A 26427-nucleotide genomic window follows, 5' to 3' on the forward strand; every position below is an offset into this window, starting at 1 on the left:
TTTTAGTTGTTTGTCCCCTTGAGTCAAGGTATGCATTCACCTTGAAAACTTCATCTTTGTTTCCAAATGCAATAACTTCAGTTTTTTCCTTGTTTAACTGAAGAAAGTTCTGGCACATCCAACTATTAATTTCATCAATACATTGGCAGAGGGAGTCAATGGGGCTGTAGTCATTTGGCGATAAGGCTAGGTAAATCTGGGTATCATCAGCATAGCTGTGATAGGCAATTTGGTTCTTTCTCATTATCTGACTTAGTGGGAGCATATACAGGCTAAACAAGAGCGGTGCCAGAATTGAGCCTTGTGGGACTCCGCATGTCATGGACGTCCACTTAGACTTATGCTCTCCTAGACTCACATAATAACCTCTCCCTTCTAAGTATGACCTGAACCATTTGAGTACCATCCCAGAAAGCCCGACCCAGTTTTCCAGTCTCTCTAGTAGTATGTTATGATCGACAGTGTCAAACGCAGCACTGAGATCTAGCAATACCAGCACTGATATTTTGCCAGAGTCAGAATTTAAGCGAATATCATTTATTATCTTAATGAGCGCTGTCTCTGTGCTGTGATGCAGTCGAAAACCAGATTGAAAATTGTCCAGGTATCCATTTGAGTTTAAGTATTTGTTCAGCTGATTAAAAACTACCTTTTCTATAATTTTGCCTATAAAAGGAAGATTAGATATTGGTCTATAATTGCTCAGAATGGTGTTATCAAGATTGCTCTTTTTCAGGAGGGGCTTTACAACTGCAGTTTTCAGGGAGTTTGGAAATGTCCCAGAAAGAAGTGAGGCGTTCACCACTTCTAAGAGATCTGCTTCTAAACAGTTAAGCACACTTTTGAAAAAAGATGTGGGAAGTGTGTCAAGATCGCAGGTTGACGATTTTAGGTGCTGCACTATTTCTTCCAAAATTTTGCTATCAATTGCTTCAAAAATAGACATAGTATCTTTTTGATATTGCGTCCAGATCTGTCTGACCTCTGCATTACTTGAGGATGTGCTAATTGCCTTCCTGATATTAATGATCTTCTCAGAAAAGAAGGAAGCAAACTCATTGCATTTGGTAACTGAGAGCATTTCACTGGGAATCTGACTTGGGGGGTTTGTCAGTCTCTCAACAGTGGCAAAAAGAGTACGAGTGTTGTTTAAGTTACTGTTTATAAGGTTTGAGAAGAAATTCTGTCTAGCTGTGGCTAGTTTTCACATTAAAAGCATGAAGGCTGTCTTTATAAATGCTATAGTGAATTTCAAGTTTCGTCTTCCGCCACATCCGCTCGGCTTTTCTGCATTGTCTTTTTCATAGTCTGAACTGCTGTTGATCTTCTCCAAACTGATTTCTGTCTGTTTGTTTTTCTTACTGACTATTATTGGAGCAATATCATCAATAACATTCTTAACTTTTGAGTTAAAGGAATCAAGGAGAATATCAACAGAGTCTGCAGAAATACTTTGTGTTAGAGATATAGCCTCCATAAACCGCACACTAGTGTTATCGTTAATGCATCTCCTTCTGACAGAGACAGATCTAGATTCATTGGTAGCAGAGATCAATATATCAAAGAAAATACAGAAGTGATCAGATAGTGCTACGTCCTTAATAACAATGGATGAAATGTTTAGACCCCTACTGATGATTAAATCTAGAGTGTGTCCACCTTTGTGTGTGGGTCCATGCACATGCTGAATCAGGTCAAAAGTGTTTAGAACCGTTATCATTTCTTTTGTAATTTTGTTTTCTGCATTATCTATATGAATATTAAAATCCCCTGCAATAGCAAACCAGTCAAAATCTTTGAAATCATTGATAGCATTTCTGTGACCTCTTCAACAAAGGCTGGAGAGTATTTTGGAGGCCTGTAAATAATGATAAACAGAATGCGTGGAGCACCTTTCAGCACAATCCCTAGATATTCAAAAGACAAGTACTGACCAAATGACATTTGCTTGCATTGATAGACATCTTTAAATAGAGCAGCTACACCTCCACCTCTCCTAACAGTCCTGCAGACACTCATGAAATGATTGTTTTTTTTTTTTTTTTTTTTTTTTTTTTAGTGAGCGAATGTTTAAAAATGCCAACTTGATGGCAGTACTTTGTGTCTTTATATCAATCTTAGTTTGATGCATTATAGGTCGCAGATTCGATGAGTTTGCCCTTGAGCTTGAAAAGACCTTAGACTTTCTATCACGTGATAAAACTGAAATATAGAAAGCTAAAGGCACGCTGGGTTCCCGCTTGTTCTGTAAACATTTGTGAATGTTGCTGCTATTATAGCGGGGACCCGACACATATCACTGAGAGCTGCTATCAGTTGTTTTTTGGTTCACCTACAGCAGATGGAGGGTTTGGGCCCTGGCGTTGTGGCAGCGGTCGGAGAGCTCTCACAGGAGCAGGGCCCACAGGCTTTGGTGGTTGGGGGGCCCGCCGTTTTTTTGGTGATATTTGCTGGCTTGCAGCGAATGAGTGAGAGAGTTTAGTCCGAGCATACACCAACTCCTCCATTTTCTGTGAGAAGCACAGAAGTGGAGATGCTGGAGAGAGGGATAATGTGTCCGGTGAGAGGGGCTGTGTCTCTGGTGTTTCCAGTGACTGTGATATGTTGTCCTGGCTTCCCTGGCTGTTTTCCAGAAGGTCGTCCTTGGGTGCTGAGTCTTATATCTGTTTTGATACATTACAGTCTGTCTGTGAGGAGCTCTGTGGGCAGGGCTCAGCCGGGATAGTGTCCATCAGAAGTGCTTGTTGTGGCTGGATGGTGTTATCAGTGTCCTTGTGGGATATGTCAACCACATGATGACTCGGACCTGGTGTGTGTGTGCTGAATGAATTGACATACTCTGCTGAAGGATGGCGTAAGCAGAAGTAGAAATTGTCCTTAAGCACTCTAGCTCCAAGTTTGTTAGGGTGGAGGCCATCCGGTTTAAACAGTTGTCTATGGCCCCAGAACAGATTGAAGTTGTCGATGAAATTTACTCCTTTTATATTGCAAGATCTTTGTAGCCATGTGTTCAGCCCAAGCAACCGTGAAAACATATTTGTTCCCCTTGCTGGAAGTGGTCCACTGATGAACGACTGAACTTTGAGTCTTCGAAGTGTTTCAAAGAGTTCACTGAAGTCCTTCTTAAGGAGTTCTGACTGCTCTTTCCGAATATCATTCTTCCCCACATGGATGATGATTCGATTTGCAGTCTTGTGCTTCATCAGAATGTTCTGAAGTTCCTTGTTCACATCAGAAACCGTTGCTTGAGGAAGGCAGCATGTTGTTGTAGTCCTGCTACTGATGTTTCTGATAATAGAGTCACCCACTATCAGAGTCCTGGGCTCGGCTGCGCTCTGAGCTGAATGCCGCTGTCTGCTCATTGTAACTCATTTATCTACAGCATTAATATTCATATGCTTTGGTTAACTATACTTTCTCCTTCACAGCACTGTTGTGACTTGCTGACTGCATCTGCATTTAAAGTCTTACTATTGTACTATTCTCTGAAATTATGTTTAGTAGTAGTTTGGTGAATCATAAAGTCAAAATTAAATTACAAATTTCCTTTCTCTTTGGAGTGTTACAAGCTCTTGGTGTATAAAGAAGATCTGTAAAGTTGCAAAGACTAAAGTCTCAAAACCAAAGATATATTCTTTATAAAAGTTAAGACTCATCCACGCCCCCTTAAAACGCCTCATTTAAACATGGCCCCACATGTCTACGTCACTTTGTGGGAAGATTTGCATAATGCCGCCCAGATGTTCAGGCAAAGAAAGAAGGCGTAACTTTTATTCTCACCACCATGTCATGAAGATGCTGTGTGTTTCACTGTGAAAGTGAAACTTCTTTTTTTGGCCTTTGAAAAAAGGACGATATCCGCTTCGTCATGTCTAGAGCTGATCCGTGCTGGTCGCTGAGGAAATACATCAACTTCACACTGTGGTTGTCCGAATCGACCTTCACTGTGGACGAAGCGGAGTCCAGCACGGGGTCGTCACATGTGGTTGTAGCCCGCTGGCCGCTCCTCACTCAAGCCCGCAGTGTGTGACGCTGTGTGACATATTTTATGGAGGACTGTTTACTGAACCAGTAGCCTACAATGGGTCTGTGCTCAAAGGCTGTTTCTATAAAGTGAGGCAGTTCCAACTTTGCAAGGACAGTCTGGCGCTTCTGACTCACAGCCTGTAAGTATATTTTTTTATTTAAATAATTTGCCACTGATGATTCAAACGCTAAGTTTTGAGCAGTGTAGAGTAGCGCTTGTTGTTTGTCGTTTCTCCGATCACAAATGCAGACATGGTTTTATGTTTACGCAACGCGATACGCAACCAAACGCATAAAAACACAGTATAAGTCATTATAATCAGTAATTGTGTCCCCACTGGATGCAACAAATGGCTCGTTTATAATGGGTTTTATTGGTTTTGTCTCGTTGCACCGGGACACAGCATCACAGTAGGTTAAGAGGCGTAACATTTCCGTCACACACTTGAGGTGTTCAGCCAATCACAATGCAATAACAAGAAACCACAACAATATTAACAGATCCAGTCTAAGGTTCAGACCCACTTCTGATTGACAGTTCATTTCAATACTATAAAAAAGTATGTTTTTTTTTCCTTACATGAAAACCCTAAAATCTTCAACACATCTGTATGATGTGAAAACATACTGAAACAAGGAAACATATTTCCTACAGCTGAGTGTGAGCCTTTATCATTTCTGTTCATTGTTCAATTAATTGTTAATTTAATTTTTAATTTAAATACAGGGGCACAGATGACCAAATCACTTTTCTTGTGAATATTAATGAGCCTTCTGTCCTCATATGATGTTTGAAAAATTTATTTTTATGTATATTTCATAATGGGGGGAAAACAGATTAAGGGTGTAACTATAAAAGGTTCAATTCACAATTTTGAAATCACAATTTGACTCTCTCATAATACTACAAATTAATCTCGTCACAGTAGCAATATTTTAGTTGTCGACCAATACCATATTTGAAAATAAAGTATTAAGTACATTAAATCAGTAAAATTAAGCTAATAATAATTAATTAATACTTTAAAACAGTATGCAGCCTTCAAATATTTTTCACTTAGGTAACATTGTTTTAAAAAGATCAAAAGAACCTTATATAGAATATTTACACTCCAAAATCTATTGACATCAGATTTGATTATTATTATTATGTGGCGAGGGGGGCGTGGTTTAGCAGCGTTTGCAGCGGGAGGGAGAGGTCGGAGACCAGTGGTGAGTAAGTAGGTCAAGAGCAAAATGACATTCACCTGCTTCTAATTACAGTGATTGGCATGAGGAGACCGTAAAAGAGCCACTCAGAGGCTGAAGTGGCAGAGAGAGAGAGCGGCTCAGGACTCGTGGCTGTCTAATTCCTGGCGTGTTGCTGGTGGAACCCAGTTAGAAACCAACGTACTCAGAGTTTATCTTATTTGATGCGTGTGATCACGCTTATGTTGTTTATTTTTGTTGTGCTGAATAAACTGCCACGAGCCTTAGTCATGCCGACTCTGACTTCTTCCTTCTCCATTTATACGAACTATATCACATATTATTTATTTATTTTTGTTTAAATTTGCAATGTGTAATAAGTAGCAATAAAAACAATAAGAATTTTATTTAATACCTAATACTAATGTATCTAATGTACTAATACCTAAGTTAAATATTACTTTATTATGAACTAATAATGTGTTAAGGTATGTACTAATCAAAACTAATACATCAAAACATTAACAAACATGTGCTAAAGGTTTATCTCTGTTTACACTTGGTACATTTTATGACGTGGATAAAACTCTACAGATAATTCTACATCAGAACTACAACTATAAACTATCTGTAAATATTTATTTGTGAATACCAGTGTGTGTGTGTGTGTGTTTGATCCAGAGAGATGATTTACCAGAGTATCTCCAGTTTACAGTGAGGATCCTTCAGTAGATCAGAGAGCAGCTTCACTCCTGACACTCCTAGTTTATTTCCAGACAGATCCAGTTCTCTCAGGTGTGAGGGGTTTGATCTCAGAGCTGAAGCCAGAGCAGCACAACCTTCATCTGTGACTCCACAATCACTCAACCTGTAGAGAACAATGACACTCTTCAGTCTCTCAGTTCAGGATCTACAGCTCAGATCAGCAGCATCTTCACAATCAGAAAGAAAACACAACATGATTAACAGATCCAGACTGAAGCCTTGGCAACTTTATATTAAAGGGGTGGTTGACTGTTTTTTAGGCTTGATTGTGTTTATGGGGTGCAGTCTAACATGTGTTAATGTGCAAATATTTGAAGAGGACGAAAAGCATGTTATTCCAGTATTTTGCTGATCATCAGAAAGTGTAATGATACAAAACATATTGAAAATTATGATTATGACTTACTGTCACTGTATGAGGATGTGTTTGGCTCGACTGCATTACAGTTTTTGAAACAACTGATGGAGCAAATTAAAGTATTACTCATTTTATTTATTTTTAAAAGATGAATGTGTGTGTGTTAAGGACCATAATAAGATTAATGAAATACCTGTACAGTAATTATAGATTCACAATTCACAGATTGAGTGTGTTAAACAGAACCGATGATGAGCACGAGCAGAGCAGCTGATACACTGAATGCGCGTGCAGTGTGCCGTTAGAGCGGTTCTCGTTCTCGAGTCAAGAACCGGTTGCATCGGTTTTTGGATCACCGGTTCACTCGACCGAGAACCGTTTCTTTCGGACACGTCCCATTTAAAAACCGAATACCGGATAAAACTCCCCATCATAGGTGTCATTTACACTGGGGACGCTGGGGACATGTCCCCACCACTTTTTGAAATGGCTGATTTTGTCCCCACCACTTTTTGAAAGCATCTGGTTAAAATGTTCTAAAAAATCAAGCGAACCAAGAAATTTTAAAGGTTTATTTGCACAAAATAAAACATGCAATGCAGTTTAGATTCAGAAAGAAACAATGTACAATGTACAAAATAAACTATTACTGATTCTAAAATGACCCAAAAACATGCATGCGCCGATCAGTAACTTGAACAAATTCTTGACACAGTTTCTTCTTGTCCAAGTTATACATTCTCTCTCTGTGAACATGACAAACAGCCACACTGTTGAGTCGGGTTTGTGACATTGAAGAGCACAGCCAGGTCTTCAGGCGACTCAAGGCACTGAAGCTTCTCTCTGCTTCAGCAGATGATGCAGGAGCAACGAGCAACAAATGCATAAGTCACTTCTGAGCAGGTTTTGTAGGTGTAATTGGCAGTGAACATTGCCAAAAAATACCTTTTAAGACCTTTTTTAAGACTCTTTCCATACATTTTAAGACCTCATCGCCACTCCAAGTTTTAACCGGTTACAACGGTGACACTTTAACTTACATTTACTATAGGCCTATATTGATTGTAACATAGCACAACTAAACAGACTTACTTTGTGATAACTCCTTATCAATACAACATAATTCAGAAGGGTGGGAACGAAGCACAAGATAATTACCTGAGTGACTAACCAATACAACCCAAGAAACAAGAATTAGACCAATAAACAAAACAACTGACAAAACGTATTGAAAAGAGAAAATAAAGCTCTCCAAGCTGACGGGACAATGAGTTCATACAGTATATTCAAAAGATGTATTTGTAACATCAGCTCTTATAACTGTCTGCAAACCATAGCTGTTTTGTGGAACACTTCTCATGACAAAGATCTGACTGATCAGACAGTTTACCTGTGATTACAGAGTGCTTGATATGATAGTGTCAGTACTGCACCTGATCAAGTGTGAATGATCATGGAAGGTAAAATAATAATCACAACTATTGCATCCTTTTAAATGTGCATCCCAAGCCCATGCCAGTAAAAAAAAAACCAAAGTAGCGCAATTACCAGGTCCCAAAAATAAAAAGGTCATTTCCATCCCTAAAATACATAATTTACAGTCACTACTATGCACATTTATCATAAACACAGCTCAAATGCTTCCTACTAGTGTGGCCCAAAACATTTAGCACAGTTTTATTACAGGTAGAATGCAAAATGTTTCAGTGCAAGCATTTCAACTAAATGTAATTTATGCAACATTTCAAACCTTTAACCCACTGGGGAAAAATCAACCCATTGCAACAGTTTAAAAGCAGTCCAATTTCGCATAAAAAAAACAACAACAACCCTGCATCCAACATGAGCTGCAGAAGTCAGATTGACTGATCATGGGTCAAAAGTAAGGAGAGATGACTGACAAGATGTGGAGGATTTTCTCCTCAACAGATCGTGAGCTCATTGACAAATATAGATGTGCTCCCTTTACACAGTGCACGCGCAATTGCGAAATCGAAAGTGAACTGCCCACGCTTATTTCAAAAGGGATTTAAATACCCCACAGATTGATAGTGGCGCCATGATGTGCTAAAATTATATACAATATTAGAATGTTTGCGGGAGCGGATGGGACTGGGAGCATGCGGTAATGGTCAGAAATTCAGAGAGAGCGGGATCAACATGCCTCGCGCTATCATGCAGCAGTGCATTCAGTAAGTGAGCGCCCTAACAGATAACGTCAAATCTTGCGGGATTCCATAAATAAACTACACAAAACCCCGCTATTCGGACAAATACACATAATGAAAAGATGATACAAAATTTAATACTTTGGTAAATGGCATTTAAGACTTTTTAATACTTTTCAAGGCCCTTAATTTTCTCTAAATTGATTTATCAACTTTTAATACTTTCTAAGACCCCGCGGACACCCTGTAAAAGTGTGCCCCATCTTTTAGGTCAAATACTTGCATTTGGGATTTTACCAAGCAAATGCAATCAGTATCAACAAAACTGATCTTTCCAATGCAGAGAAAACAGAAGCTTCATCTGAAGTGCCATTTAGATGTTTTTACACACTGTTTAATGCAGCTCCATGGGACATGGAATACTTTAACCTGCAGTTACAAATGAATAAATAATGTTTTGATATTTAAAACATAAAACATTGAAAACTGATGTTTGAAATTATTAAAAAAAATGAAAAGGTACCTTAAATGTGAAATTACAACTGCCAGTAGCAGGCAGAGAGTAACTGTTAATAAGTGAGTCATTGCAATTGAACCGAATCATCTAAACGGTTGATTCATTCAGGAACGAAACACTGTCATGTTGCTCAGAGACGCAAAACAGTGGCTGTGTTTGGAATGATTTTTGTTTTTAGAAATAGAGCAAAACAAAGGGAATATGTTGTCTAAAACGTAAGTCTCTTCATATTAACTTCTTGTTTAATTAACTGTTGTATAAAATCAATAATCACATTTGTAGTTATGCTGACTTTTGGAGAAAAACGTCACTCTTCGTGTGATAGTAACTATATGAAATTGAAAAAATGAGATAATTCTAAATTTCCAGTGAAAGAACGCACTAAAAATGTGTATGCGAACTAGACTCTAGACCAACACGTAATGTATGCGCGCATTCTGTGTTTTGTTTGACTGGGGAGGGCGAGGGCGAAGGGCAGCAACTATGGTGGCGCCAATCTGCAATATTTTTTTAATGGCTGCAGCCGGTGCTGCAATTTTTTTTTTTTTTTCTTTTTTTTTTCACTTCTTAAACGATTTTGAATTTACATTCTGCATTTAAATTAATAGTACCCACTGCAAATCATCCTAGGGGTGGATCCATCTGGTCCATTTTAAAGACTGTTTAATTGGGTGATCATCCTAGGGGTGGCCAGAGTTTTTACAGTGGTGGCGCCCCTGACTATCAACTACAGCTAAGCAACAGTCTACAAGGTGTTTAGGAAAACTGTTATTGTTCATTAGATAATAGAGGTAATCAGCAGGCCTACTGTTAAATCATAATGTAACGTTGATTAGATGGACTGATTAACTAGCTAGCCAGCTAGAATAGTTAGTTTTGCAAACATATTTCTTATTGCTGGATTTTACAGTAGGCCTCCATAATACGATCATCACTTACAGTACAGCGCTGTTTGCTAAAGTAGTTTCTAATGTCTCCTCCCTTCTTCCTCTTGGACATTGTGAGTTTGGGTTGCTGTAAATTAGGCTACTGCAGTCGATCACACCGGTGTGATTAGAACGGTCAGTGCATGACGTGATCAACTGCTGAATTCAAATGTGCTCTCGCGCGTTGGCTGGCGCTGAGCCAGAGACAGGCGCGCTCAGAGCTGTCATATATCACAACTTTTCAGTGTTTTCAACACATAATGTTTATTTTAGGTTTCAGACATATACGTACTAAAAAAACATTACATTTAGAGTTTGTAAAATACACACTTATGTCAAAGGAAGAGGCAATAATAATCCTTTCAATCATAATTAGACACGTTTTATTCATAGATACACATTGTGTAAGTAACTTTAAAGTTTACTGTATTCTTCTCCCAGTTCACCAGCCACTTACTTTTATGTATTTCGGGAGAAGTGGATGAATTCACGTGTTGTAAATCCAACAGACCCGATTCTCTGAACTGCGCATACAGCTCAAATAACGCGATCGTTATAAAGGTGTTTAAACAGCAAAACACTTCCACTTGCATATATTTGACAATCGGAATATCAGTTATTTCATGCCATATCTAAAAAATATGTGAATATTTAAAAAAAAAAAAGGAAAAATGACATAAAAGCAGATCCTCATTCATTCAGCTCTATTGTTGCTGCGGTGTGTCACGTGACAAGCAATGACGCACCACCATGGAAACCATAAAGTGACACATTCTAAATAACGGTTGCCTTGAAAAACTCATGCTGGGGGGTCAGCCAGAATATTTTAAACTTACGTGTGAAAGGGTTAAATGTTTAGCTAGCTAAGTTACTGCATTTTTCTACAATTTATTATCCTGTGCAGTGTTGCCGTATTGGGCGGAATTTTTTTTTTTTTTTTTTTTTTTTCACCACTTTTCAACACAAACTGACGCCCCTGCTGCGCATGCGTGATTGAGCGTGAAGCTGCTGAACAGTACATGACAGTCTGTGACACCAGTCTGAACCGAACTAGTTCTTTTGGACAACTGATTGTGTGCTATGCTCTGAGCGCGGGGGAACAGTCTGCGGGGTAAACCGAGGACTTGAATGAGGGGACCAATCTGGCGAAATGTAAGTTTATTTAATAACAAATAGCCTACATCGTAATGCATTATGCATAGTATGTGGATCACGCTTCTGCGCTGATGAGAAGTAATTCATTTATTCACTTTATCTTCAATACTTATAAAACACCCTTGTTTGTACATCACTGCTTGTTCCTGTATATGGGTGCTTAGTTGCAAAACATAACTTTAAAAAACTTGTCAAATCTTGGTGAAGTTTTAACTGACTGAAGCAATGATATGGGATCAGAATCCCGCCAAATGTATTGCAGTCACAGATCGAAAAATAATAAGCATAAATAAAACATTTAAAACACATGTAAAATAATAACGCACAAAACTGAAAAACAAATGCAATTTTTTTTTTAAAATAAACAACGCGGTCATGGATCAAAAAAAATACGCGTGAATCAAAAATGTAAACACATTTAAAATTATATTGCACAAAACTGAAACATGAATTCAAAATTTTCCAAATCGCAAACAAAATCAGGTTTCCTGCTCATATGTTATTTTTTTGTGTGCTTGTGGTCTTTTCCCCTTTGCTCTTGTTTCCACGTTCTGCGCTTGCGTTTCTAAATGTTGCAGTTAGAGTTTTCATGTAAATCAGGGCGGGCTTCAGCGTCACCATTGGGCCACAAGTTCTAGATTGACAGCTGCTCCTCTAGCCAATCAGTCCAAGGGGGAGTTGACGTCGCTCCAATGCGACTCATGGCTGCTGTGGCAGGTGTGTGAAGCTGGATAATCAGCGTCAGCAGGCAAATCCTGGACGATCTCAGGTAATCAGCCATAAATATTTTGTTAATGGGTGACAGACACATTCCCTTTGTGTGTTATGATATTTTCTGCAAGCTCTGTGTAGTCCGATATGTAGCCCGCTAACACGTGTCTTGTTAGTTTGGTTTAGTGAGCAATACTTAGGCAGTAGGGCTGCACTATAAATCGCACGCGATATTTGATGCGCAGCTTGTCAGTAAAGCCGGTTCTGTAATCAGCGGTAAATCTCCATCACCTGCGCACTTTCATGGAGCAGCATTTACTACACAGAGCCGTTATGCTGCTCCATGTGAAAGCGCGCAGGTGATGGAGAATTACCGCTGATTACAGAACCGGAATGCAAATACAGTATTTTATGTGTTTTATATTTGTGGTTGTAGCTAGAAGGGATACAGCTACAGGAAACCAACATTAAATTTTTTTTTTTTACCAATTAGATTGTGTTTTTATTAAAGTTAACACCTACACCCAACCCCAAACCTACCCTTACAGTAATGCAGATACATTAAAAATCATTGTTTAGCACGAGAAAAAAGGACGCGATATTGATGTGCATAAACCCTGGTAGGAAATGTCAGGACACCGCCTTTACTGACAAGACGCGCATTAAATATCGCGTGCAATTTATCGTGCAGCCCTACAGTGCCTAAAATATAAAGTATTGCTTACTAAACCAAACTAACAAGACACCTGTTAACGAGCTAGATATCGGCCTAGTCGGACTACACAGAGCTTTGCAGAAAATATCATAACACACAAAGTGAATGTTTCTGTCACCCATTAACAAAATATTTATGGCTAATTACCTGAGATCGTCCAGGATTTGCCTTCTGACACTGGTCATCCATTCTCACACTAGATCTTCACACTGTTAATCACGGGATTGGGACGGCACAGGAAAAAATGTCAGCGGGAGTGGGCGGGACCGGGAATCATAATAACACTTTGATCCCCAACTTTATACACAAATATAGCCTACCTTTAAAATAAACTATAAATTGTAGGCTTATATTTTAACTTTGAACTCAATTCTACTTCCCCTGTGTCTTTATGTTCTCCTCCTGTCTGCTTTGGTGTGGCTGGTTCAGTGAATGACCTGCGCGTGAAGGACAGATTGTTAATGGCTGGTCTATGTGGTAATACAGTAGCCTACATCGGGCAGGACATCCAAAAGCCCAGCTATCATTCATAGACCTCAAATATAGCTTTTCATCTAAAAGATGTATGTAGTCACAACTTTACATGGCCGCTCAATCTAATGTTAACCCACAGAAATGCTCGCTATTGAAGTGTGTGCGCAAACTGAACAGCAGCGCGCTCACAGCAGGACAGATGGAGGCACCGGTGCTCTCACTGGCTCTTAAAATACTCCGTAATCTTTGGTCACACAGATAAAAGTAATAAATCTTTCGAATCCGTATACGTTCATTTGTGTGCACTCAGAATAACAACGAAACGTGCTTCTGTAAAATAATTAAAGCAAACGATGCGGTTTCTGTCGTCTCGGTCATGTGAACTTGAGCGAGAAACTTCGAAACTCTGTGTATGAAAAATAAATCTATAGACAGTGAAATGTCTACACTCAAATGAAAAAAAAATAAAATAAAATAGAAAACGTGTGTGTAAGCATGGATGTTTTACATTAAATTTAATGTGTTTACAATGCACAATGTGCATTAAGATGGCTTTCAGTTCAATGAAATAACAAAAAAAACTACATTTTGAATTTTTATTTAACTAAAGTGGGCATGCTGTGATCTGTACTGTATTTTATTTTTATTTTTTTGTGACAGATTCTGAACACAAAACTGAAACATGAATTCAAAATTTTCCAAATCGCAAACAAAATCAGGTTTCCTGCTCATATGTTATTTTTTTGTGTGCTTGTGGTCTTTTCCCCTTTGCTCTTGTTTCCACGTTCCGCGCTTGCGTTTCTAAATGTTGCAGTTAGAGTTTCATGTAAATCAGGGCGGGCTTCAGCGTCACCATTGGGCCACAAGTTCTAGATTGACAGCTGCTCCTCTAGCCAATCAGTCCAAGGGGGAGTTGACGTCGCTCCAATGCGACTCGTGGCTGCTGTGGCAGGGTGTGTGAAGCTGGATAATCAGCGTCAGCAGGCAAATCCTGGACGATCTCAGGTAATCAGCCATAAATATTTTGTTAATGGGTGACAGACACTTTCCCTTTGTGTGTTATGATATTTTCTGCAAGCTCTGTGTAGTCCGATATGTAGCCCGCTAACACGTGTCTTGTTAGTTTGGTTTAGTGAGCAATACTTAGGCAGTAGGGCTGCACTATAAATCGCACGCGATATTTGATGCGCAGCTTGTCAGTAAAGCCGGTTCTGTAATCAGCGGTAAATCTCCATCACCTGCGCACTTTCATGGAGCAGCAATTACTACACAGAGCCGTTATGCTGCTCCATGTGAAAGCGCGCAGGTGATGGAGAATTACCGCTGATTACAGAACCGGAATACAAATACAGTATTTTATGTGTTATATTTGTGGTTGTAGCTAGAAGGGATACAGCTACAGGAAACCAACATTAAATTTTTTTTCTACCAATTAGATTGTGTTTTTATTAAACCTGCCACAGCAGCCACATCAGTCCAAGGGGGAGTTGACGTCACTCCGATGCGACTCGTGGCTGCTGTGGCAGGTGTTGGAAGTAGAGGTCGACACGGGAGTGGATTTTCAAATCTCTCCCGCCCCATCCCCGCAGAAAAAAAGATCCCATCCCGTCCCAATCACACAAAAAAACTGGGGGAAAATCCTTTCCCGTTTCAATCCCGGAAGAATGACTCACGTTCCCTCCCACTATGTTGTATTTCTTTTTGGCCGGAATCTGTCACAAAAAAATAAAAATAAAATACAGTACAGATCACAGCATGCCCACTTTAGTTAAATAAAAATTCAAAATGTAGTTTTTTTTGTTATTTCATTGAACTGAAAGCCATCTTAATGCACATTGTGCATTGCACACACATTAAATTTAATGTAAAACATCCATGCTAACACACACGTTTTCTATTTTATTTTTATTTTTTTCATTTGAGCGTAGACATTTCACTGTCTATAGATTTATTTTTCATACACAGAGTTTCGAAGTTTCTCGCTCAAGTTCACATGACCGAGACGACAGAAACCACATCGTTTGCTTTAATTATTTTACAGAAGCACGTTTCGTTGTTATTCTGAGTGCACACAAATGAACGTATACGGATTCGAAAGATTTATTACTTTTATCTGTATGACCAAAGATTACGGAGTATTTTAAGAGCCAGTGAGAGCACCGGGTGCCTCCATCTGTCCTGCTGTGAGCGCGCTGCTGTTCAGTTTGCGCACACACTTCAATAGCGCACATTTCTGTGGGTTAACATTAGATTGAGCGGCCATGTAAAGTTGTGACTACATACATCTGTAACCCAGGTCTCATGTAGTTAGAAAATAAAGCTAGAGTGGTTAATACAATGAGACTGGGCCTGGGCTCGTTGTAGGGAAATACAACTTGTTTTATATGTTACTTAATAAATGTATATTTGTAATACTCTTGGCTATTCTTATAAAGACCACCACAACTGTATTTTGATTGCAAAAATATTCACAAGTATTTATTTACAACATTAAATAAAAGATAAATGTATCTTAGAATAAAATAAAACAAATCACATAGGCATGAAAAGTTGGAAGGAAAAAAACTAAAACAAAAAATAAAAAAACTTCACTTTCCCAAAAGGAAAAAAAACCTTTCTGTGGTTATATTGAAAATAAACAATTATTCATTCCCTCTGAAAAAATGTCCAACCCCGTTGCAGGCCTGTTCGATGACACTTTGTGTGCGGTGAGGCCTAAAAACTGGAATGGCCGCTTCACTCAGAAACTGAGCATAAACAAAAAAGCACGTGCATGTGAATATTAGTACTCACGAATCCAGGTTAAGTCAGTACAGCAAAAGCAATGGCAATGGCGATGACGATGGTAATGGTAATGGCAAAGGAAAAAGCACAGCACAGACGATCACGGCAGGGCACACAGAAACAGCAGAGCAGAAACAGCAGGGCCTTCGGTTGGAAAACCAGTCTCTCTCCCTTTCTCTCTCTCACCAACGTCCGTCTCCTCTTGCAGGTCACACCAAAGTTTTCTTGTTGTAAGGACCACGAGTAGTCGACCTTCATAACAAAACATTAATGCTTCCCACACCACGATGCCTCCTTCATTAGCGCTCACATCATAGCGTCTGTTCTCCGTTTCTCATGCGTGCTCACTACTCCTCACACAAACCTGTCCCAATAGTCCCGCCCCTTACACAGTGATGTTACTCTGATTGGCTCAAGCACTAACACAACCAAAAGCAAAACGGGAATTAAATGATTGACAGGTGACAGGTAACAGATTAGGTTACACAGATAAACACAGCTTCTTCTTATCTACTTTTCTCTCAGATGAAACGTAAAAACTTATATGAATTTAACTTTAACTGTAAATAGTCTTATTAAACTCTACATATTATAATTTATACTTTTAACCAGCACACCTTTTATCCAATTTTAACTAACATGAACTATTTATGAACTTTTCTTTTTTTTCTTTGTGTATGTATAGGTTACACTGTTAATGATCTTTTATACTCTGTAACTTATATAAATTTTGTACAGGGCTACACATCTTTTAGATGAAAAGCTATATTTGAGGTCTATGAATGATAGCTGGGCTTTTGGATGTCCTGCCCGATGTAGGCTACTGTATTACCACATAGACCAGCCATTAACAATCTGTCCTTCACGCGCAGGTCATTCACTGAACCAGCCACACCAAAGCAGACAGGAGGAGAACATAAAGACACAGGGGAAGTAGAATTGAGTTCAAAGTTAAAATATAAGCCTACAATTTATAGTTTATTTTAAAGGTAGGCTATATTTGTGTATAAAGTTGGGGATCAAAGTGTTATTACGATTCCCGGTCCCGCCCGCTCACGCTGACATTTTTTTCCTGTGCCGTCCCAATCCCGTGATTAACAGTGTGAAGATATAGTGTGAGAATGGATAACCAGTGTCAGAAGGCAAATCCCGGACGATCTCAGGTAATTAGCCATAAATATTTTGTTAATGGGTGACAGAAACATTCACTTTGTGTGTTATGATCTTTTCTGCAAACTCTGTGTAGTCCGACTAGGCCGATATCTAGCTCGTTAACAGGTGTCTTGTTAGTTTGGTTTAGTAAGCAATACTTTATATTTTAGGCACTGTAGGGCTGCACGATAAATTGCACGCGATATTTAATGCGCGTCTTGTCAGTAAAGGCGGTGTCCTGACATTTCCTACCAGGGTTTACGCACATCAATATCGCGTCCTTTTTCTCGTGCTAAACAATGATTTTTAATGTATCTGCATTACTGTAAGGGTAGGTTTGGGGTTGGGGTAGGTGTTAACTTTAATAAAAACACAATCTAATTGGTAGAAAAAAAAAATTAATGTTGGTTTCCTGTAGCTGTATCCCTTCTAGCTACAACAACAAATATAACACATAAAATACTGTATTTGCATTCCGGTTCTGTAATCAGCGGTAATTCTCCATCACCTGCGCGCTTTCACATGGAGCAGCATAACGGCTCTGTGTAGTAATTGCTGCTCCATGAAAGTGCGCAGGTGATGGAGATTTACCGCTGATTACAGAACCGGCTTTACTGACAAGCTGCGCATCAAATATCGCGTGCGATTTATAGTGCAGCCCTACTGCCTAAAATATAAAGTATTGCTCACTAAACCAAACTAACAAGACACGTGTTAGCGGGCTACATATCGGACTACACAGAGCTTGCAGAAAAAATATCATAACACACAAAGGGAATGTTTCTGTCACCCATTAACAAAATATTTATGGCTGATTACCTGAGATCGTCCAGGATTTGCCTGCTGAATCTGGTTATCCAGCTTCACACACCTGCCACAGCAGCCACGAGTCGCATTGGAGTGACGTCAACTCCCCCCCTTGGACTGATTGGCTAGAGGAGCAGCTGTCAATCTAGAACTTGTGGCCCAATGGTGACGCTGAAGCCCGCCCTGATTTACATGAAACTCTAACCGCAACATTTAGAAACGCAAGCGCAGAACGTGGAAACAAGAGCAAAGGGGAAAAGACCACAAGCACACAAAAAAATAACATACGAGCAGGAAACCTGATTTTGTTTGCGATTAGGAAAATTTTGAATTCATGTTTCAGTTTTGTGCAATATAATTTTAAATGTGTTTACATTTTTGATTCACGCTTATTATTTTTCGATCAATGACCGCATTGTTTGTTATTTAAAAAAAAATTGCATTTGTTTTTCAGTTTTGTGCGTTATTATTTTACATGTGTTTTTAAATGTTTTATTTATGCTTATTATTTTTCGATCTATGACTGCAATACATTTGGCGGGATTCTGATCCCATACAATGACTACTGACTATATTTGAAGATGTTGAATGTATTTTCATTAGGGATGGGCGGATCGATCCTTAAGTATTGATACTTTCGAAAGATGTTGTTTCGAAAGGATTGATCCTCACATAAAAATATAGATTCTAAAGTGCATTTTAAACTATTAATTTTGTTTATTTATCAAGAAATCTAGTGCATAAAATAAGCTTCCAAGTGTAAAAATAGATTATATTAGTGAATAATTGTGTTGGATAGAACCTTTTCTCCTGCTGATCAGAACACACACAAATGCTGAAAGACAGAAGCAATCGATCACAGACATCGTTCGCTGCTGACGCATGTCATAAACACTGCTTCCTCAAATAGTGCTGCTTTCCCAAAATCATCAGAGGCATAAGTACATCTTAAGAAAACATTGCATTACATTGTTACTATATAAAAAATTAACTCTGAAAAATCACGGTTTCCACACAAATATGAAGCAGCAATAATAATAAATGTTTCTTGAGCAGCAAATCATCATATTAGAATGATTTCTGAAGATCATGTGACACTGAAGACTGGAGTAATGATGCTGAAAATACAGCTTTGATCACAGATGCATTTTAAATGACATTTTACAATATATTAAAATAAAAAATAGTTATTTTTAATTGTTATATTTCACAATATTGCTGTTTTTACTGTTTGTTTGTTTTTGTTCAAATAAGTGCAGCCTTGGTGAGCATGAGACTTAAAAAAAATTACAGAATCTTACTAACCCCAAACTTTTGTGTACATGCAATATTTATTTTAAATTGTTTGGTTAGTGCAAGCAAATTTATTTAAACTGGTTGTTAAAAGTTCAAATGGATTGTGTCATGTTCTGTAATTGCTGTTAATAAATCTGTCAGAAAAAAAAAAAATATATATGCTAAAGTTTCACCTTTAAGGGTACAACAGCCTGGCAGCCTTTTACAAAAAATAACCATAGTTTTATTACAGTAGCCACAGTTTACCACAGTATTTGTAGTAAAACTGCAGTAACCACAAATTTACAATGGTAATAATAATAATAATAATAATAATAATAATAATACATTTTAGTACTTATGTAATTCAATGTTTATTTTCCATGAGGTATCCTCAAAGGTGCACCTTTGTAACTTATCTACCCTTAAAGCATGCATACTTGTATTGTACGAATATGCTCCCTTTTAAGGGTATAGTTGCACCTTTGAGGTTACTGTCCCAGTATACGGCTAAAATACAATTATAGTATATTTTATTTCTGACAGTGTAAACAAAAAAGGCCAATGAATTGTTTAAAAAACATGGCTTTAACATTTAATATTAAGTGAGTATAATTACTGATTATATTCTTTTAATAATTTAAAAGATCAGTTTAGTTTAGTTTAGAGGTATCTATATCTGTATCGATATCAATGATACTGGGCTTGAAAATATTGGTATGGGATTGAAAATAAAATAAGAGGTATCACCCATCCGTAGTGTTTAGTTCCTGAATGAATCAATCGTTTAAATGATTCGGTTCAGTCGTAATGACTCCTTTAACAGTGACTTGCTGCCACCTGCTGGCGGTTTTAATTTCACATTTAAGATACCTTTTCATTTTTAAAATAATTTCAAACATCAGTTTTCAGTGTTTTATGTTTTATATATCAAAACATTATTTATTCATTTGTAACTGCAGGTTAAAGTATTCCATGTCCCTCAGAGCTGCTTTAAACAGTGTGTAAACACATCTAAATGCCGCTTCAGATGCAGCTAAAGATTTAAGATCAGTTTTGTTGATACTGATTTCATTTGCTTGCTAGCAGCCCAAATGAAAGAATTTGACTCAAAAAATGGTACATACTTTTAGAAAAAATGGCTTAAAGGTAAAATGCCCATAAAAAACTTGTTGGAAATGATTAATTTATATCACTGCTGTGAACTGACCACACAGAATATGAAGAATATTAAATAATTCAGGAGTCAGCTGTCCACGACAGTCCCTAAGAAGTCAGCACAATAACAGACTCATCAAAATATCGTCTAATTATCGATATCGATAAAATCCCAGAAAATTATTGAGATATAATTTTTTGTTAATATTGCACACCCCTAAATCCCTAATTAATGTTATTTAACTGATATAATAATTTATTGATAATAATTGTTTAAATTTATATAATAATTAATACTTTTGACTCATCCATTTCCTTAAAAGTGGTTTAAAGGCTGAAATGTAAAGTTTATCATTTTATAAAACTTTTTGCTTGTAACTGTAAATTATGCTGTTTATAGTAATTTTACAGTTTAATATGGTACTCTAGAGACATTGCCCTACCCCGCTCATATGGTATTCATTTTATTTGTGCAGGTCTTAAAAAAGGTCTTAAACAGATTTATATAATCTTACCAGAGTTTCTCCAGTTTACAGCGAGAATCCTTCAGTAGATCAGAGAGCAGATTCACTGCTGTGTGTCCCAGTTTATTTCCAGACAGACTCAGTTCTCTCAGGTGTGAGGGGTTTGATCTCAGAGCTGAAGTCAGAGCAGCACAAGCTTCACCTGTGACTCCACAATAACTCAACCTGTAGAGAACAATGAAACTCCTCAGTCTCTGAGTTCAAGATCTATAGCTCAGATCAGCAGCAACTTCACAATCAGAAAGAAAACACAACATGATTAACAGATCCAGACTGAAGCCTTGGCAACTTTATATTAAAGGGATGGTTAACTGGTTTTCTAGGCTTGATTGTGTTTATGGGGTGCAGTCTAACAAGTGTTAATGCTTCGTTTAAAAAAAAAAAAAACCACACACGAAGCCAATTTGCGGATGTATAAACCAAGTTTTAGAAGGATTTAGATTCTCTGAAGACTGACAGTTAACATCAGCACTGAAGAACTGTGCTACAATCCTACCTTAAACAGGGTTTCCGCGGGGTCTTATAAAGTCTTAAATTGTACAAGAAAGTCTTAATTGTGATTTTAAGAGGTTTTAAATTTGGAGATTGAAAGACTAGAATTGCGATATGCTGAATGTGATGATTGAACTTCAGAAGGCTATGATTTCATGAGTGCTGCACGTTCAAAGTCCGGTGCTGCGCTGCTTTGTGTTCTGCTGTCACCGGGGAAATAGTTATAGTTCTGCCAAAAGAGTCACCTGCTCGCAGAGAATGAATGTGCATTTTCAATAAAACTGTTGTTCTGTTTAGATTTCAGACAAATGCAAAAATGGACCCATGTTTTTACGCTGCAAACACACAGAGCTTTAAATGTGAACTGGTGGATCGATAAGAAGACAATGCATTTAAAAATCTAAACAGTATAGAGGTGTGTGATATGTATGGTTTGTGATAATATCGTAATTGTTTTAACGATGTGTGGTTTGATATTATCGATTATATCACGAAAAGCAAACACAAAACACACCTACAGAGTGCACGCATACATTATGTGATGAAGTCTAGTAGGTTAGACTAGTGCTTGTGCGCAATTAGAGTGTGTTCTTTCACTGCATGAATCAGTCTATTAAAATACATTTAGAATTATCACATAACTCAAGATATGGGGCAGAAAATTTATATATCTATATCATTTTATTTAGTTACTATCACACGAAGAGTGACGTTTTTTTCTCCAAAAGTCAGCATGATTACAAATGTGATATTGATTTTATACAACAGTTTAACAAAGAGACTTACGTTTTAGATGCCAGATTTTCTTTTTTTCCTCTATTTCTCCAACAAAAATAATTTCAAACACAGCCACAGCGCTGTTTTGCGTCTCTGAGTAACAGGACGGTGATTCGTTCCTGAATGAATCAATTGTTTAAATGATTCGGTTCAGTCGTAATGACTCCTTTAACAGTGACTTGCTCCCACCTGCTGGCGGTTTTAATTTCACATTTAAGATACCTTTTCATTTTTTAAATAATTTCAAACATCAGTTTTCAGTGTTTTATGTTTAATATATAAAAACATTATTTATGCATTTGTAACTGCAGGTTAAAGTATTCCATGTCCCTCAGAGCTGCTTTAAACAGTGTGTAAACACATCTAAATGCCACTTCAGATGCAGCTAAAGATTTAAGATCAGTTTTGTTGATACTGATTTCATTTGCTTGCTAGCAGCCCAAATGAAAGAATTTGACCCTAAAAATGGTACACACTTTTAGAAAAAATGACTTAGAGGCAAAAATGCCCATAAAAAACTTGTTGGAAATGATTAATTTATATCACTGCTGTGAACTGACCACACAGAATATGAAGAATATTAAATAATTCAGGAGTCAGCTGTCCACGACAGTCCCTAAGAAGTCAGCACAATAACACACTCATCAAAATATTGTCTAATTATCGCTATCGATAAAATCCCAGAAAATTATTGATATAACCTTTTGTTAATATTGCACACCCCTAATTCCCTAATTTATGTTATGTAACTGATATAATAATTTTTTTATAATAATTGTTTAAATTAATATAATAATTAATAATTTTGACTCATCCATTTCCTTAAAAGTGGTTTAAAGGCTGAAATGTAAAGTTTATCATTTTACAAAACTTTTTGTTATTGTGAAAACTTGTATCTGAATTGTAAATTATGCTTTTTATAGTAATTTTACAGTTCTTCTTTTAAATCCTGCAGAAACCCTTTTAAATTAACCAATAAATCTGTTTGCCAACAAAACTTTGGTCAAACGTATTTATTTAATGTAATGAAGAAATCTAATACACTGACAGCTACTCAATGACTGCTCAGACAAACACAGCACAATCTCTCAGTTCAGACCTGCTTCTACATGTGTTTTGAGGGGTTAGTTTCAATATCAGAGAAAATGTCAGAACTGTTTAATTCTTTTGTAAATACCCCAAATCATCAACACACATCTGTATGATATAAAGCAGCTGTTTTTAGATCATCCACTCAACCTATAATATCATAAGTATTTTAACATTGTGTCAAAAACTTTGGAAAGAATGGAATGAAGATTAAAACTGCATCATTTTCAATTAAACTGACAGGAAACTTTCTTTATGACACAGTTTTGGTTTTCATTTTGTTCATAATCAACAAAGGAGCAAAATTTAGGAGGATACTGACAGATTTATATCATCTTACCAGAGTTTCTCCAGTTTACAGCGAGGATCCTTCAGTAGACCAGAGAGCAGATTCACTCCTGACGCTCCTAGATTATTAAATGACAGACTCAGTTCTCTCAGGTGTGAGGGGTTTGATCTCAGAGCTGAAGCCAGAGCAGCACAACCTTCATCTGTGACTCCACAATCATACAACCTGTAGAGAACAATGACACTCTTCAGTCTCTCAGTTCAGGATCTACAGCTCAGATCAGCAGCAACTTCACAATCAGAAAGAAACCACAACATGATTAACAGATCCAGTCTCAGGTTCACAAACACTTCTGTGAGGTGCTTGAGGAGATTCATTTCAGTATCAGTGTCAGAATGTAATCTCTGTGTGAGTATCACAAAGTTAACAACACATCTATATAAGATATGAAAACACACTGATTAATGCTATGAGATATGAATCAGTAACTATTATGAATAATGATTATTATTTGTATTACTTTTATTACTGTTGTCCCTGGCTACAGATTTCTTACACAGCTGTGCTAATTTTATTTCATATACTTTATGAGCTTACTTAAGATAATTACCATTTAAATCAATGTTTCATGTTCTTTATTATTTATTTAGCAGTCAGACTTCACTTTGCATCAGTGTTTTGATCTGTTTAAAGGGATAATTCACCCACAAATTACAATTCTGTCAGAAATTACTTAGCCTCCGGTTGTTCCAAATCTACACAAGTTTCTTTCTTGTTAACCAAACAATTTCTGGTAGTCATTGACATGTATCATATTTTTGTCCAAACTATTGAAATCAATGGCTACCAGCAAATGTTTGGTTACCAACATTATTCAAAATATCTTCTTTTGTGTTCAAAAGAAAAAAAAAAAAATCATAAAAGTTTGATAAAAACACAGTGAGTAAATGATGACAGAACTGTAATTTTTAAGTGTCACTTACAAAATGATTTGAAATCATCCTCTTTTGTTCACCCCAAACTCTTCAAATTTGGTCAGAATGACGTCAAGACCTGGCTGATTTTTGATATATTAAACAGTGTTGCCATGGCAACATGTTTAACCTTAATACTCTTTTCTGGTGTTTTTGAGGCTCTTAGCATGCTTAAAATTTCATGAATCTCTAGTTGTCAGCTTTAAACATTAACAAAACCTAAAATATTGCTGTTGAGCAAGGGCTCTTAATCACCCTCCAATCAACAGGAAATCATCTATTTTGGTTTGAATTTGATTTTCTTTTTTTAATCGTAGTCACTTATTTTAAAATACTCCTTTGTGATTCATGTGATTCACACACTGAGGATGTGAAACTACAATTGGATTTTGTACTTGAACGAATTGGCCATGGTGAGGGAATGCCATCCAGCTTTGACTGATAGTATATACTGTATATATATATATATATATATATATATATATATATATATATATATATATATATATATATATATATATATATATATACACACACACACACACACACACACACACACACACACATACAGTCATGGCCAAAAATATTGGCACCCTTGGTAAATATGATCAAAGAAGGCTGTGAAAATTAATCTGCATTGTTAATCCTTTTGGTGTTTTGTTTTAAAAAATTCACAAAATTCTAACCTTTCTTTGGAAATAAGAATTTCAAATGGGGGGAAATATAAATGTTTTTCTCAATTACATGTTGAACACAATTATTGGCACCCCTAGAAATTCTTATAAGTAAAATATCTCTGAAGTATATTCCCATTCCTATTCACAATTTTGAGTACTTCAGGATGATTATGAACATGAAATTATCCAGCCATGGCTTCCTGATTGACAGAAATGGAAGCGTAAGCGTAAGTTCTACTAGGAAGACTAAATGTCACGTCACATTACAATTAAGGTCTAGCCAATCGGCTTTCAACACGATGGATATAAAAGCGCACTACTCACATCCTATTTTGTGTTTGCAGATAACGCCGCTGTCATTTTTGAGCAAACCGTCGTTTAGGCTATTGCCTGATTTTCACTGGGTTACTTGCAGTTAAGTTCGTCTCCTGCAAGCTATTGCGAGTTTGACATTCCTCTCAAGATGCACATTAGATAGTTGGCTTTGCTCTGGTGTCGTGAATGTTTTTGGTCGTTAGTAGCGTTGGATGATACACAGGCTTCGGAGTTTCCTCGGCAGAGGAAGTGAAACATTGGCGGAGTTCCGAGTGCTTTCCAGTGTTGCCAGGTTTTTTCAAAACCGCCAATTGCTACTCAAAACTATCCCAATCGCGTTTCGAGAAGGGAAAACGCGTTTCCCTGATGGGAAAAAAACAAAAAAAAAAACAAAAAAAAAATTCACATTCCAGGCGCTAAATAGCACATTATTGGGGTCGCTTCAACTCGTGGACATGTAAAGCAACCCGCAGCAACAGTGTTACAATATCCCAATTCCTCAGAAAAATCGAGGACATGGCAACGCCGGTGCTTTCAGAGCTGTCTTGTCGGCGCGGCTTGTGTCTCTATCAACAAAATATTTCATCTGTAGGCTCACGTGAACCTGCACGCATGAAATCTCTCTGGGTCTGCTGACGGTCTCTTTCGGCATCTCACTTTCATCAGCCTACACCTTATAAGTATCAATTTTGTTTTATGCGCTTGGGCATACATTTTATTCTCTGCAAGGTTATTTGCTCAAACGTTTAAGATAAAGCGTTTGGTGTTGCATGATGGTTTATCTAGCAAACTAGCGCTGCATGATCAAGATGTTAATCAAACTAATACATTCAATGTTTGGAACAACTCTTTCTTAAGGCATTTTAAGGCTTGTTATTAAAGGCTTAAAATCTTTTTAGCCTACTGATAAAGATCGTTGCTCGCATTATTCCTTCTGAAAAAGGGGCTATGTTTTGCACACCTTTAAGTATTTTGTCTTAATCATATGCTTTTGTCTTTATTCAGTCATTGTTTCATCTGCATCTATCTACAATAATTCTGAATGCCTCGTATAGGAATGGGGGTCACTCGTCGGGTTCCCATGGTTATATGGAGTCATCAAGCTTTGTGG

The 26427-nt window shown here is 37.4% G+C and overlaps 1 protein-coding gene across 1 annotated transcript in view; it reads right to left on the reverse strand.

Annotated features, from left to right (window-relative positions):
- Positions 1-26427, reverse strand: part of LOC109092703 (NLR family CARD domain-containing protein 3-like) — an 86278-nt gene that overhangs the window by 11117 nt on the left and 48734 nt on the right. The window contains exon 6 of the mRNA XM_042745323.1: positions 5909-6082. Coding sequence (XP_042601257.1) covers positions 5909-6082 — 174 coding nt within the window. The remainder of the gene's footprint in view (positions 1-5908; positions 6083-26427) is intronic.

This window comes from Cyprinus carpio, chromosome B19 (genome assembly GCF_018340385.1).
Source record: "Cyprinus carpio isolate SPL01 chromosome B19, ASM1834038v1, whole genome shotgun sequence".
Taxonomy (NCBI): Eukaryota; Metazoa; Chordata; class Actinopteri; order Cypriniformes; family Cyprinidae; genus Cyprinus; species Cyprinus carpio.